A 16324-nucleotide genomic window follows, 5' to 3' on the forward strand; every position below is an offset into this window, starting at 1 on the left:
TTTAGAGAGTCTTTTCACATCAAATTTCTGTTGATGGGTATCAAAGGTAGACTGTCAGAAGGAAGTATAGAATTCAAGGAAAATACAGAAAACTGTCAAGAAGAGGCATTTAAATTGCTTTTGAAGGCAAGATGTGAAGTTCAAAATACAAATGTGTTTTTGGTCAGAAAAAATAGTAATGGTAGCAAGATCAGCATCTGTTAGAGGAGTGATGGGTAGAAAAATTGCAGGAAAAAAAGTTGGAATTGACACAAATGTTCCTGAGGAAAATGGTCCCTGGAGGCGAAAATGAGGCTTGGGAAGGACACAAAATTAAAAATTACCTGATTTTCTTAATTAGTATTATTGAATCACAGAAAAGTGCAGCAGTTAAAAGCAGAGGGGGGCATCTTGGAAGCAGAAAGCTGAGGGTTTAAGCTTTAACTTTTTTAATGTGCTAAGGCTTACGATGCATTTGAAGAGGTGAGCAATTTGTACCTCCATTCTTTAAATTTTGAAAGTAAAATTGCTGTTAGTACAAGGAGACATGATTACACAGTGGGGAATTGCAAATTGACTAGTTGGCACATTTAAGGTACACGAGAAACACCATCTGTAACATGTGAAGGTTTTCCACGTAGTTGTGTCTAGGGGCTCCATTTTGTGTGAATACCTCGATGCTTTTGTCCTTTGTGGCTGAAATTTAGTTCGAAGGGTTTTAAGCAAAGCAACAGCCTATTGAGAAGGAATGCAGGAGGAACTATTGCGATATTGCGTCACTTCATCTGACTTTTGAGGAGTTTGGATTCTGAGAACCACCAATTGGCATTTTCCCAGAAAGAGGCTTATCGTATGCACTTTGCTGCAGGGTTGGCACCCTGCCTGGTTTTGACCTGAATAGTCTTTTTTTGTCTTCTGTCTTGACATCTTAATGATGTACAGAGGACCAAAACTTATTTTGTGCAGTCAGAGCCATTTGTGACCAGTGAAACTCTGATAGTTGAATATGAATATGCATAATGCAGCTTATATCGGGGTTGAAAACTATTTGGAAGTTGGAAAGTGAAAGGAGAGAGAGTGCACTCTGGTAGCTGACATGTACAGGTTTGTGAGGGGTATAGAAACTTAACTATTCTCCATGTCTTGGATGAGGGATCGGTTGAAAATCTAAATTTGTGAAATTAAGAGGTGAAACATCTTGAGGCTGGAAGTAGGAATTTGAACGTGTCAGATTCTATTTGTGGGCAAAAGCAGGTCGATAGAATTCATTACAGTGCACATGGGGTCCAATTAATAAAGACCAAAATCAGGAAGTATTCTTCAAAGCTGAGACACTAAACTGGAGGAGCGAATGGCAGTCTCCAATTTTCCTTTTGTCAGTTTGTTGAAAAGCTCTTGCTGAAGCAGGCTACCAGAATTTTGATCCAATGTGCATCAAGGAGATGTGATGCATTTACAAGTGTGACCTGGAAGGGAGGTTGGAACTTGTGATATTTCTGTGTGCACACTGTTCTTGTCCTCAGGATTGGCTGCATGCAGGTTTGATTTGGAGATTGAAGGGTTGAAAAGAGTTAACTTGAAGTTTGGTTGCATAAAGGTGGTTTGCATCTCCTTGGATTTTCGTGATGAAATGAATGGATGAAAATAAGTGTGGCCCCCTCATTCCCAATTTCCAAGGTACGCCACTTAAATGTGAAATAATGAAGCATCTTTTAATACTCAACATAACAGAAATTTCATTTTTCCAAAAGAACCTGCAGTCTGAGTGAAACAATATCTTTGAATGATTTAAGTTTACTTGGCTTGAGGTACCAAAATATCTGCAGTTCACTTGCATTGCAGACTCGATTGCAGTCAGGATGATGGAGTTCAAGAGACTGAATGGCCAATACCAGTGTGACACTCTGAGCTGAGGTGTGAAAAATGCTTGACAAGCCATTCTCAATTCAACTTTGAGACACCTTCAAATATATTGAAGTAATCTGAAGAGTTGAACATTGAGTGCATCTATTTGGAGAGCTACACCTCTTAGTTAAACTGCCCAGAGTCAATAGAAACTTCTAATTTTGAAAAATCTTTCATTTCCTCCACTTAGGTTGTACTTCTGCAGCAGAGTAAATTCTAATGTGCAATTGTCTTTGTTTTTCAGATCCCAACCAGTGAAACACCGTCACCACCCCCAGGCTTAACAAAACCCAATCCAGTTGTCCCCATTAGTTCATCAAATCATAATGCACGGTCTCCTTTCGAGGGGGCTGCAGCAGAATCCCAGTCACTCTTTTCAGACAACAGTAACTTCAGACACCCCAACCCCCTCCCAAACAGTCTGCTTTATCCCACCTCATCGCCATCAACACACGACTGGCCAACAGCACCAGAACCACAGAGTCTCTTCACATCAGGTATGTGCACTTTACAGTGTTTCACTGGATCTGGGGGTCATATTTGGGCATGTCATTAGAAGTGCATTCCTCTTATTCTGCACTGTTCATGAAATGTATAGAGCTCCTGAACTAAATAGAATTTGAGGTAAAAGAAGCAGGAATGTATCTATTCATTGGATTAGCAGGATGAAACCGGAAAGATTTTGGTGTTACATGTGAACTCTGGTTGATAAATGCTTACGTTAGCTGGTGGTGTATTGTTATCCACTAATCACTTGAGGTGTCTGAATCTTTAATGCACGATTAACTTGGTTAATTTCTATCATCAGAACATGGCTTTTAATGAACAGTGGAAAGCAACAAACAAGTTCTAGAACGCACTTCAGGGAGTCCAAACTTTACTAACAAAACTTGATTATGTAGGTTGGCAGGGGTGTACAGAATGCAGATTTGTAACTGAGCCAGTCACACTTCGGAGTCAACTGTGTTGAAACTGCTGACTCATTAACTTGCCATTTCAGGTTTGGGATAAGGCAATCTTGAGATGCTTCCAATTGCAGTCAGCGCTAATGTTAAATTTTTGCTCATGCGAATCTGTGTGCAACCAATTTGAGAAGATTTTGGTGTCTGCATTTCGGCTAATTTGATGTTGATAGCCATGGTGTTCTGCTTGTTCTTAAAATGTATGTGTTCTCCCCCAACAACTGTTGATGTTCTGATGATCTGTCTTTTTAACTGCAATTTTTCCATACTTATTTCTCTAATTTTATTTCAACTTTATTGAGATGTCAAGTGCTGCTTTGTTTCATCCTCGAACTCTTTTTCGTTTTCCCCTCCGAATATTATTGTTGCTTCTGTTTTTGGTAACGTGTTAAGTACATTGGTGTTCCAAACCTAGTTGATTTAAGTCTAAAATCTTGTAATGTAAATGAAGGGTGTACCAGATTTTCACTATTTGGATTCTTAGTGTACACCAGGTATGGATTTTAATCCATGCTCCATTATTTTGTGTATATCTCATTTTCTAATAGTAGCACCTCGGTGATTCAGGTTACTCTATAATTCATAGAATCCCTACAGTGTGGAAACAGGCCCTTCTGCCCAACAAGTCCACACTGCATCTAACCTGCACATGCCTGAACACTATGGGCTATTTTAGCATACGCAGTTCACCAAATCTGCACATCCTTTGGATTTTGGGAGGAAACTGGAGCATCCGGAGGAAACCCACGCAGGCACTGGGAGAATGTGCATGCTCCACACAGTCGCCTGAGGCCAGAATCAAACCCAGGTCCCAGGCGCTGTGAGGCAACAGTGCTAGCCACTGTGCCGCCCAAAACTCTGCATGAGCAGTACAGTTAAGTCGAGCTTTATCAGGGCCGCCAAGCCCATAAATTTGAAATAGGACAAATCAACAATAGATGAAATAGAACACCCAATGGGGCTTCCTGCCTGTGCTTTGAGAGTACATGACTATACTTACGGAGGGGGCCTTTGCCTGTCCGTCTGGAGTTGAAAGTAGGCCAGTCTACATGAGGAAAGCAGATTGCCTTCCCACAGGGCATTAGTAAACAGAGTTTTTATAGTTGACAGTAATTGTATTTTTTTAATTTTGAGATTTTAACATCTGTTGCAGTGAGATTCAAACCTAAGTTTCCAGAGTCTTGGCCTCATATTCCATATAATTTTGTCTCATGCCATTCCCATTATTCACCTAATCAGTTAACCAATATTTGTATTGTATTATGGATGAGTAAATTCTGGATTAGTGGTTCTGGAAGAGCACAGCAGTTCAGGCAGCATCCAGGGAGCAGTAAAATCGACGTTTCAGGCAAAAGCCCTTCATCAGGAATACAGGCAGAGACCCAGAAGGGTGGAGAGATCAGTGAGAGGAGGGTGGGGGTGGGGAGAAAGTAGCATAGAGTACAATAGGTCAGTGAGGGAGGGGATGAAGGTGATAGGTCGGGTGGGGGAGGGTGGAGTGGATAGATGGAAAAGAAGATAGGCAGGTAGGACAAGTCATGGGGACAATGCTGAGCTGAAAGTTTGGAATTGGAGTGAGGGAGGGGGAAGGGGAAATGAGGAAACCGTTGAAGTCCACATTGATGCCCTGGGGTTAAAGTGTTCCGAGGTGGAAGATGAGGTGTTCTTCCTCCAGGCGTCTGGTGGTGAGAGAGCAGCGGTGAAGGAGGCTCAGGACCTGCATGTCCTTGGCAGAGTGGGAGGGGGAGTTGAAATGTTGGGCCACAGGGCGGTGTGGTTGATTGGTGCGGGTGTCCCGGAGATGTTCCCTAAAGCGCTCTGCTAGGAGGTGTCCAGCCTCCCCAATGTAGAGGAGACCGCATCGGGAGCAATGGATACAATAAATGATATTGGTGGATGTGTAGGTAAAACTTTGGATTTGAAAGGCTCCTTTAGGGCCTTGGATGGAGGGGAGGGAGGAGGTGTGGGTGCAGGTTTTGCAATTCCTCCGGTGGCAGAGGAAGGTGCCAGGATGGGAGGGTGGGTTGTAGGGGGGCGTGGACCTGACCAGGTAGTCACGGAATGGATGAGTAAACCATAGCCTTTCCGATGTGAGGTGATTAGTGTAAGGAAATAATCTTGTCGTGATTTTTATCTCAAAATGTGGCTGGAATGCACCATTTTCAGTCTTGAGATAACATTACACATCTGTAAAGGACCTCAGTCTTGACTACTTAATGATCTTGAGAGTTTGGATGTTCACTCTTTTAATCAAATTTCTTCCAGAGTTGGTACTAATGGACTGTTCTAAGAGTTAATGTGAATCTCCTAGTAAAATTGGGTATTGTTTGTCAAGAACTATGTACAATACGTGACACACAAGCAGTATTTGGCTGAATACATCTTTTCAGATAATTATGTTCTACATGAATTTCCTCCATGTAATTTACTTCATCCCACCCTCATGGCACATTGGTAAATGTGCTGATTACTAAATTGTCAATGCTAAGTTCTTTGCCAGATGCCTGATTTCTGCTTTAAAATCAACGTATCATTCTTGCTCCCCACTATGCCAATGATGCAGCCTGGGGAGGCTGCCGCGCACACTGGTCGTATTGTAGTAATTGCTTGCACTTTTCTACTCTTTCCTCTTTTTGGTAGAGACAACTCTCCACTGGGAAGGAAACTGGGTCAGTCACCCAGTTAAAAACCAGAGGCAGGTCTCCAGTCACAGTTTGTGGAAGAGATAGTTTAGGGGGGGAATAAATCATGAAATGGATGCATATAATTAAAACAAGTTCCACTGGAATCCAGTATACCCTGAGCTTGATAGTATTGGATTTGGTGAGGTGCTATCACAGCACAGGGTACTGTGGAAATTAAGGATCGAAGTAAAATTGGAAATTTTGATTTTGTTTCAAATAAACTCTGCGTTTACACAAAGAGCAAGTCCAAAAGACTTTGACTCTGCATTTATGTTTGCTCTTGTGGTCCCATCTTTACTATGGGTTGTGATGATTACGTCACTGACCTGTTTATCCAGAACCCTCAGCTAATTCTCAAGGGGCTTGGATTTGAATCCCACCATGGTGAAATTTTAAATTGAATGAAAAGCAACCTAAAACTGAACATGTAACCTTTGTGGATTGTTGTAAAAAGTAATTTCATTTCCAAGTAATGTGGTCTGGTATGCATAGATCCCAGACTAGCAGCCACATAGTTGACTCTTGCCTGTCCTCTTGGTAACTAGAGGTGGGCAATAAATGTTGAGTTGGCCTTGCCAGTGATAGCCATATCCCACGACTGAATCTTTATAAAGGCATGCTCTATTTCAAGGTTGATTCATGGTTGTGCAAAATTGTACAAGAATTTTATAAGACCATTAAACATAGCAGAAGTACACCATTCAACCCATTGGATCTCTTCCACTGTTCAACAAAATCATGTAGATCTGATAATCTTCAACTCTACTTTCCTTCTTTCCCCATAACACTTGATTCAATTACTGAAATAAAAATTTCTCTCCACCTTGAATATACTTAATGACCCAGCGTCAACAGCCCTTTGGAGGAAAAGGTTCTACAGGTTCATAACGCTCAAAAGAAATCCGCTGTTTTTCTACTCAGAGAGGATGTGAGCTTTGCCCATTCTTGCCCATTCTTAATTGCTGAGAGCACAAGTAAAGGTTAACCACATTGCTGTGGATCTGGAGTCACATGTAGGCAAGTTTCATTCCCTGAAGGACAGAGATGAATGAGGTATTTCCAAGAATCGGCAACAATTTCATGGTCCTTGTTAGAAAATTCCATCATCTGACATGGTGAAATATGAACCAAGGACATTCCCTGGCTCTCCAGAGTAACAACATTGCAATAATGCAATAATACCTCAAGGCCGTCACACCCATTGGACCTCCTGTCTGACTTAAATGTGCGACCCCTTATTCAGCGATAACGCCCACTGTTCCCAGACTCTTCCACAACGGGTAAGTGTTTCCAAACCCACCCTGTCAAGCCCCCAAGTGTGCGTTTTAATTAAGTCTCCTCTTATTCTCGGTTCCTTACCCACTTACTGGTATTTCTTCATTCCTTAGATAAGGAGGCTAAAACTGTTCAGTATTTCAGCTGTGGTCTGACTCATGCTTTCTGTTTAGCAAAACCTCCCTAAGTTTATATTCCATTCCCTTTGAAACGAAGGCTGACGTTCCATTTGCCTTCCCTATTGTCTACTGAACTTGGATATTAGCTTGTGTGATTCTCAGTCCTTGGTGCTGTAGCTTCCAATAGTCTTTGTCCACTTAAACAACATTTAACAAGTCTATTCTTCCTACCAAAGTGCAGCATCTTACATTTCCCCACATTATATTTCATCTGCCAAGTTTTTGCCCACTCACTTGTCTTTATCCTTCTGCACATTCTTGGCCAACCTACTGCCTTCCCATTTTTCTTACCTGCAAACTTGGTGATAGTACATTACCTTTTTTCACCTAAATCATAAATATATATCACATGTGTGATGTCTGTGACACTCCACTAGTTACACTTTGCCATCCTGAAAATATTCCTATCCCAGATGTTTTCTATCAGTTAGCCAATCTCTAGTCCTGCTAATATGCTGACGCCAGCACCATGGGGTGTTCGGTAATATAGTATGTAACACTTCTTGAAATGCCTTTTGAAAATCTAAATATATCTTGTGTTTTCCCTTTTCCTATCCTGTTTGTTACATCTTCATAGAAGAGTAATCAATTTCAAGCATGATCTTCCCTTCTTGAAATCTTTTGACTCTGCTTGATCATACTGTGCATTTCCAAATGCTCTGCTGTCACGTCCCTTATATTGAACTCTTAACATTGTTCCAAAAATAGACATTAAGCTAACTTAAATAGGAGCAGTGATAGGCCATTTAGCCCTTTGAGCCTGTTATAGCATTCACTAAGACCGTGGCTGATGTGGCGTAACTCTTTATACCACCTGCGAACCATATCCCTGAATGCCGTGGCTTAATTTTTTTCAAGTCTATAGTTACTTTTTTAAAACTTGTCTTTTTGCGTAAAGGTGTTAGATTAGCAGTTTTCTTATCATTTTTGGGAATGTCCCCGAATTTTACGATTCCTGAAAGATTACAACCACATTTATCTGTGTAGCTACTTCATTTGTCCGATGATACATCCCAACAGATCCAGGGATTTTTCGGCATTTCACCCCATTAGTTTCCGGAGCACTTCATCTCTAGGCATAGGTATTATATTAATTTTCTGTCAATGTGCCTGTGAATATTTAGTAATTTTGACAGCTAATCATTTCTACTGTGAAGTGTCTGTTCAACTCCTTTCCCCTTATTATTGCTCCAGCCTCATGCTCTTCGGGGTCTATGTTCACTTTTACTACTTATTTCCTTTTCATACATTTAAAGAAGCTGCTGCTGTCTGTCTTTATTTGCAAATTTACCCTCAAAGTTTATTTTTCTTTGTTTCTTTGGTTGTCTTTTTGTTTTTAAAACTTTATCAATCTTCTGTCTTACCACTGAGGTTTGCCACATTTCTTTCCAACATTTGGGATAGCTAGTTGGCATGGCCAGATTGGACCGAAGGGTCTGTTTCCATGCTGTACATCTGACTCTATGTTGCTGTCCTTGATTGCTCTGGTTAACCATGTGCTGTTGAAATAAGTTGTCCTGCGTGAAGTTTGCAACAGCATTCCCTTTTGAATATTTTTATTTTGTGGAAATCCAAAATGCTGACATTCATAATCCTACTAACAGCACTTCAGTGGAATATCATTTGAATACTGTAATCTGTTTTCCTTGGCCTGAATCAGCAATTTGTGACCTGTCACCTGACCATGTCTGTGTGCTCCCAGTTCTCAATAATCCATGTTTGTAACCTTCCTTTAAAGATGTATGCATTTGTTGTCTGTGCCTTCATCCTGCTCTTTTGATTTTGTTTATTGAGGTTAAGAAATGAGAGTTAATCTAAATGGCAGAAGTTCAATATTTACTCAGAATTGTTTGACCTTTTGAAGTCAGTTAAGAGCTCCACGCTTTGCCAAACATATGAGCATGCCACTGTCAATTTTCCACCCCAGCCATGTTGCGGCTGTTTGGTATTCAAAATGAGCAGTTTTTTTTGCTGCAATCCTTTGGGAATTAGACTGAGATTATCCAATTTTAATTTCACTCAGGATCTCAAGAACAAGCATGCAGACTAGACTTGTAGCCAGTCTGACTTAGGTTCTGAAGATGGCAAACTTTTAGCAAAAAACATTGCATCATCCAATCCCCTCACACTTCGTATTTATATTGCATACTCAACACTTGACGGTTTTGTAGTGCACTGAAGTGTAATCGTGTGCTTGATTTAGAACTATTAGTGTACTTAATATTTTGAATGTAAAACTAATTTCATGAACCCCTCATTCTCTTTGTCGCTGCTCCCGCCCCAACAAGACCATCTCAATTAATATTAAATAATAGTATGGAGGAGAAATTGTGCACCTTATTCACTTCTATAATCACTAAGCGCATGTTTGTTACTCGGTTTATTCTGTAAAAAGAATAGCTTTAAGATGGTTTTTAATCCTCCAATTGCTGCCTAATCCATGTCAGTTGGATTGGGAGGGTGGAGAATTGTCTACTTAATCTGTGAACTTTCTCATGCTAAAAGGGAAGCTACATTGGGAGTTGACTGTTGAATGCCAGCTTAGAAAATGATTTGTTTCACTTCTATACGTTGAATGTCCTCTTATCCAAAGTCGCTTCAGAGCTGTGTAGGTAACAATTAAAGCTTCTCACATATAGAATTTGGAAAATAATGTTGAGAAATATTAATCAGAACATTGGAATGCTTGTAAAACTTCTCATTCCGTTCCTAGCACTGTTGCGATTTTTTTTTTTTCCGTTCTGTCCTGTCAAGATATTTATGTCATCAAACATTTGCAGGGGAAATTTCCATTGATTTGATCACAGCTGATAGTCCAACAGAATAGGATAGATCCACAATAAAACCTGGCTTCGTTAATCATAAGTTTAATTTTGGTATTACCTTGGTGATTATTTACTGAACATAATACCACAAGATGTTTTCATAGGTCAAAACTTTGTTTTGCTATTTATTTCCTGATGCTGCTCTTGACAAATCATCTGTCAAGTATCACTTCTGGTTCAAGTTCTTAATTTCATAGTTAATACCTGACTTCTCCTCTTTGGACTACTGAGGCTGTTTCCCAAACCACATTTCAGTTTTGATACTGTATTTCAAGTAGCTTGTTCAAAACAAACTCTCTCAACTTGGGTGTTTCACAAGGTAAAACCATCTCGAGTGTCTGGTTCCCGTGAATCAGAACTTAATTCTCATGCTACCAGATAATTGTTTAAAGTTCTAAATTAGTCAGAACTGGAGTCAAAAGCTAAACTAATGTCACTTCTCTGTCATAAACTCAGCAGTATAAGCATTTTATTCATTACTACCATGAGCAGTTGACTGGATTACATGCTTCAATGGCAATTATGCATTTGATATATTTGGTCACTGTTCCAAATGTTCTCGCCTTCCTTAAACAGAATTCCTCCTGGGATGATCCTCTGCAACTGCAATCGGAACCTGAGCTCATTGTATAAATGCTTTGTTTGAGAACAGAGCAGTGATGTTTAAGCAGAGTATCATCCAAGTGCACTTCGTGTTCCCCTTTCTAAGGGTCTACAGGGGATGTAGTACCAAACCAGACACTCTGGCCCAAATTCACCAATGTTGGTGTTAACACTCTTCTTTGTGTTTCCTTCTATAAAGCTGTCATTGCAACATAGCTTCCTGTTAAATCTGTGTTCTCATTGCCATTGGCACATTTTGCCAGTTTTAAACTATTTCTTACCTCATGCAGGAAAGTTTAGCCCTATGCAGTTGAGATGTTGTTTTGATCTTGCCAGTAAAAAGTACCAATTCCACTCCTTCCTTTCACCTTTCGTACTTTGGTTTGCATGTGCTGGGATTCAGTTGACTTCGTCAATTTTACTACCCATATTTGAGGGGAAATCTCAATTGTAATTGTTAGAAGACAATGAAAAGACATTAATGCCATCGATAGACAACTTCCTGGTGGGGTTTTGTGTAAGGTGACAACGCTATCTCCAAACCTCGGAAAAGCTTCTTTCAGACCCAGCTCAGACAAGAGGAGCTCCTCTTGTGCATCCCTCCAATCAATTGTCCTGTTCGACTTCTCTCCAATCAAAGATCCTGGTCCATCGCCAACCACATTCAAGTGCATCCACCTGCTCCAAAATCCCTTTCCCTTTTCATATATCAAGATGCCAGGGTGGCACTGTGGTGCAGTGGTTAACACTGCTGCCTCACAGCGCTAGGGACCCAAGTTTGTTTCCAGCCTCAAGTGACAGTCTGTGTGGAGTTTGCACGTTCTCCCTGTGTCTCTGTGGGTTTTCTCCAGGTGCTGTGGTTTCCTCCCAGGATCTAAAGATGTGCAGGTTAAGTGAATTGGCCATGCTAAATTGCCAATAGCGTTCCAGGGATGTGTAGGTTAGGTGCATGAGTCAGGGGAAAATGTAGAATAATGGGGAATGGGTCTGGCTGGGATGCTCTTCGGAGGGTCGCTGTGGGCTTGTTAGGCCGAAGGGTCTGTTTCCACACTGTAGGGATTCTAAGACATCAGGATTCTGATTGAAATTTCTGTAGTAGGGCCTTCATTACCTGTAATGGGCACAGCTAAAGCGAGCTAAGAATTTTTATTGTAAATCACATGTCAGAGTTAGGACATTACAAGATGCTTCAAAGCAATGCAGTATTTGCCTGTTGTAGACCATGTTGGTCCATTGCCCAACTCTTTCATTCTGTCACTGAGACCTTTTGATATGTTTTTACCACTTCCACACAGCGTTGACAATTGCTTTGCAGCTTTTCCATTGTTCTATTGCTGTAAGTCTAAACGTTTTACAGTTAAATGGAATCAATAAGGTTAGGAACTCCTGATTTGTCCATGACCTTTTTTTTTTTTTGCAAAATCTTTGTCCTTTCTTAATTCCTGAAGAGTCTGGACCACATTTCCCTGTTGTTTCTTCCATTTATAATTCCATTCATTTCACTCCACACCTCTATTCCCAGCCTTTGACTCTCTAGCCAAAAGCTTACCATGTCTGTTCTAGGAATCTCATCTCTTCGACCAAAGTGCTCACCAGTATCAACCTGTCACTTCCTGACTCTTGTGCATTTTCTCCATGTTTGTTTTCCTTACGTTTGTTTGTAAAACTCCATTGACCCTTTCTTTGTTCAAGGTGCCGACTAAATGCAAGTTCATCAACATGTGAAGAACAGTCTATAATTTGTGGTGTTCACAGTTTAAGTTACTGTAGCATGATTTCACACCTCCAACTTTTGTGGCTAACTGATCTCAGCTGTTGGGGTGAGCCAACAGCACAGCTGTGTCACAACTGGTAACTTTTAGCTAAGTCATTGTGACAACAGTAAACAAAGTTGTCAGCATTTGTCACAAGACAACAGCAATAATTAATTTACCCTGATTTTTGGCATCTGGACTCAGAAATTAATTTAAGTTGAGAATACCACCTGCCTTGATGCAACTAAATTCTATTCATGATTTTAAACTGAGTAAGAAGTATTTCTCAAGTAAGCTGTCCTCTTCCATTGCACTGTTATTTTCATCAATTATTTTGGATGGTCTGAAGGTGCTATTAGCATCCACTTCAAAAGAATTGAGGTTTTCTGCTTCATGCGTGTCTGATGACACATAATTTTCCATTTTAGGCACCAGGCACAAATCCGTAATTGAACCAGATCAGTTATATTTAGACTTGGAGCAATGTTCCAGGAGCAATGATCCAGCAGCATTCTCCCACCAAAAGCTTGACCCTTGTTGCAGGCCAGCTCAGTGTGGAACTGAAGGTGTGCTGTGATATTCGAGATGCCATCTTCGTCAGCAACCCCATACCTATGTTCAGATTAAGTATGAAAGATTCCATCCGACTTCATAAGGAACAGGGTAAACCTCAACCAATGTCTTTGAAAGAGAACTCCTCAACAGCTTCACCATTTTGTTTTGTTGTTAACTTGTGGTCAGCACTGATGAAGCAGCATTTGTTGCTCTTTACTGGTTGCCTTGAAGATATTGAGTCAGTTAGTTATGTTTCAGCATGGTGGATTCATGGATTTCTCATGAAGGATGTTGGTTAGTTGGAGGGTTTTTTTTTAAACAATCTAATGGGCAGCAATATACACCAGCAAAATAATTGAGTTCAGTTGCCCTTGATGACATTTGACTGGCAAGTCAGAAGTTGTGACTTCAAGTGCCATAACTGCTGCATTGCTGTTGTTCCAAGTTGGCTATGTATAGACTAGACCGCACTCTGCCTTGTCCATATGGGTTCTGCACTTCATCCTCCCCTGGTGAAATGCAGAAGAAAGCTTGCACTTCTGCCCAAAAATGTGCCTCTGCCAATTTGCTGCACCCTTCCATTCCTCTGCAATGTTGTGATGTTAAAAGCTTCTAATCAGTTCTAAATGATGGCCCCCTTCAGAATTAGCAACTTGACTGTGTCTTCATTCTGTTTCCCCAATTAGCTGCTTATTTATACTAGTCATTTATGGATCTGAGTTAAAAGTTGACCCCTTTGACATTTCAGAAATGGTCAGATTTCTGATCATTAAACCAGTGGGAAGGCTCCTGATATCAATGGAGTTAATTTTTGGGGATGAAAGTGTCTGCTTCCATTGTCTTGTTTCTTTTACATTGCAGTTTATCAACTTTGTTTGGGCTTGCACACAAGATACTTTACCACAGCATCTTGAGCAACTTGGTGCACATTCTGCTGTCCATTTTTCTGCCAATTATTATGTAAACTGCAGAAATGTTTAACTTGAAACCATAACCTTGCTCAATATTTTTCCTGGAATCTACAAGATGAACAAGTTGAGAGAGAAAGTAGGCAAATTTTTAAAATGCGTTGCATGATATTAGGATGTCCCAGAGTAATTTTAGAAAAACACTACTTGGATCCATAATCAATGTGTTGTTTTGTAGAAAGCCAATAGTGACTGACTAAGCAGGATCAGCTATTCATGCGACATAATCAATTCAGCCTGCAGAAGGCAGAAAGGGCTGAGTGGCCTGCTGCTCCTCCTAATATCTTTGTGAATTGCTGTAATAAGCCAAGACCTGGATTTGGAGCCAGTGAGATTTGATTGTGAAGTAAATCATCTGCACATGATCCATAAATAGGCATGTTACTTTGATTAGCCCTTAAGCTCACTGTGAGGCATGAAGTACCGCACCTCTCTCTGTCTCATGTCACTGGCCTTTCAAGACAGTCAATTGGGCTACTGGTATCAAGGTAACTGTGCATTGACTGCTATCTTGGGTCACCGTAGTCTTTGTTATTATAATACCATAAAAACATCTTTGCACTGTCTTGTCTGACATGAGAGAACTCCAATCAGTGACCCTGCATTCTCAAAAGATTTAATCAAAGTGTTTTAAGCTGAGTGCTATCCTTCAGCACTGCAAGCAGATGGCTTGTACACATCACCCTCCACGTCCTGGAAAACGGATGATGCAATTATTCAGATCTAATTAAGAAAAAATACATTGCATTAATATTGAATGAGTAGTCAGTTGTTGGTTAAGATTGTTTTAATGTTCAATTGGGTCTCTAGTAAAGGAACAATTTGGGCAAAGAGTGTATACATTTCCCCCCCCCCCCCCCCTCCAAAGCCCATAGCTTTTGCAGACTTGTCAGTCCTGAGCGAGTGGCTTTCTGATGTTGGATTTTAAGACTTGGAGTTTGGTACAGACCTCTTGCAACTTGAAATACAAGTTGAAACATATTCGCAGAATTGTCACTGCTGTGATTTGTTTTCATAGTTCTTGTGATAGGCTTGGCACATTGCAGTGTTCATATGATATGGAGCCGGCTGTTTTAAGAACTGGAAAAGCTGGAAAAACTCAGTGCATCTCACTGCATCTATCGAGAGAGTGACAGTTAATGTTTTGACTGCAAAGTCTGTGTTACAAGCAGGAATTCATCTCTGAAATCAAAGCTTTGTGTAACTGTGATTGTGTGCTAAATGAACTTATCTAAGGACCAACATTTAAAATGCTAGCAGTAAATTGTAAATGGTCTGCCTGCATATCATCTTTCCCTGAACCAAGCAGTGGCTTCACAGTTTTAAGTACTCGTAAAGCTCACTGGAGCTTGACTGTAGCATGGAGTTATTTAGTTGTAACCTGATTTTCCCTTGGCCCACTTAGCCAATCCTCCTTCACCTCTGCTCTCTCTCTTGGCTTCTTTATTTGCCTCAGCACTCTTTGCTCACTGCCATTATGCTTATAAAGAGCAAGAAGGGGCAGACAAGGAGTTTAGAACAACAATAATTCTAAGAATGTGTTTTGTACAATTTGCCAACAGCCCTTTGTGTTCACATGAATGCTTTTCTCCTGTGTGTAATTGAAGCCTTCGTATCTACACTTCATAGAATCATAGAATCCTTACAGTGTGAAAACTTAATGAAGAAGTAGCTGAAAGAGCTTTCTGAACTGTTTTCCTGCTGAAGTTCCATCTGGGATCTTCACTGATCACTCGTATTGAAAAATAATGGGTAGGGAATTGATGGAACTTTTTCACACAGTGCGTGTTTGGCTTGGTCATATAATTGCACTTGGAGAAACATGTACTCATTTCTCTTCTTTCCTTCAATAAATTGCAGAAACAATCCCAGTATCCTCATCAACAGATTGGCAAGCGGCTTTTGGTTTTGGCTCCTCCAAACAGCAAGAGGATGACCTGGGTTTTGATCCATTCGACATCACCAGGAAAGCCTTAGCAGACCTGATAGAGAAAGAACTCTCAGTCCAGGACCAGCCTTCCAACGCAGGCCTCACTTCCCTCACCTCACTACAGACCCCTCCGCAAACTGCAAACAAAGGCATTGGTGGCTTCTTGACCCCCTCTGCTGCCACAACAGCCAACTCCATAGGCAACTCTTTCCCCAACTCCATATTACCGCGGAGGTTCCCAACTTTTCAACACAGAGCCGTCTACAACTCGTTCAGTTTTCCGGGTCAGGCACGGTATCCATGGATGGCCTATCCTCACAATAGCATGATGCACTTGAACCACACAGCAACACCCACCTCGAACAGTAATTTCTTGGACTTAAATATACCACCTCACAGCACAGGACTTGGTGGAATTCCTATATCAGGTAGGTGGCAAATGGTAGATAATTCTAACAGTTTCCCAACTTGCTGTTCCCTTTTACAAATGAATGTATAAGAGCAACGTGTACTGGACTTGGGTGTTGTGGGTCATTGTTAGAACTGTTGCTCCTACAGATGAGTTTTGTGATGATTGCTTATGTGTGACTTTTCTGAGGTCATCTTCACTGAGAAATCGGAGCAGCACTCAGGGCTTCCCAAATGACTCAGTTGCAAGCCAGAGTAAACAGCTGAGTTGTACTAAGATGTTCCAGATATGGATTT

General features: G+C 40.8%; 1 protein-coding gene across 8 annotated transcripts in view; it reads left to right on the forward strand.

The window, feature by feature from the left end:
• The window catches only part of cnot4b (CCR4-NOT transcription complex, subunit 4b), a 180753-nt gene that overhangs the window by 99882 nt on the left and 64547 nt on the right, over positions 1-16324 (forward strand). For all 8 annotated transcript variants that reach the window (XM_087997520.1, XM_043708934.2, XM_087997521.1 and 5 more), the window contains 2 exons: positions 2129-2381; positions 15550-16047. In XM_087997520.1, coding sequence (XP_087853646.1) covers positions 2129-2381; positions 15550-16047 — 751 coding nt within the window. The remainder of the gene's footprint in view (positions 1-2128; positions 2382-15549; positions 16048-16324) is intronic.

The sequence above is a fragment of the Chiloscyllium plagiosum genome, unplaced genomic scaffold (assembly GCF_037043375.1).
Source record: "Chiloscyllium plagiosum isolate Xiang-an unplaced genomic scaffold, Cpla_swu_hap1 HiC_scaffold_19, whole genome shotgun sequence".
Taxonomy (NCBI): domain Eukaryota; kingdom Metazoa; phylum Chordata; class Chondrichthyes; order Orectolobiformes; family Hemiscylliidae; genus Chiloscyllium; species Chiloscyllium plagiosum.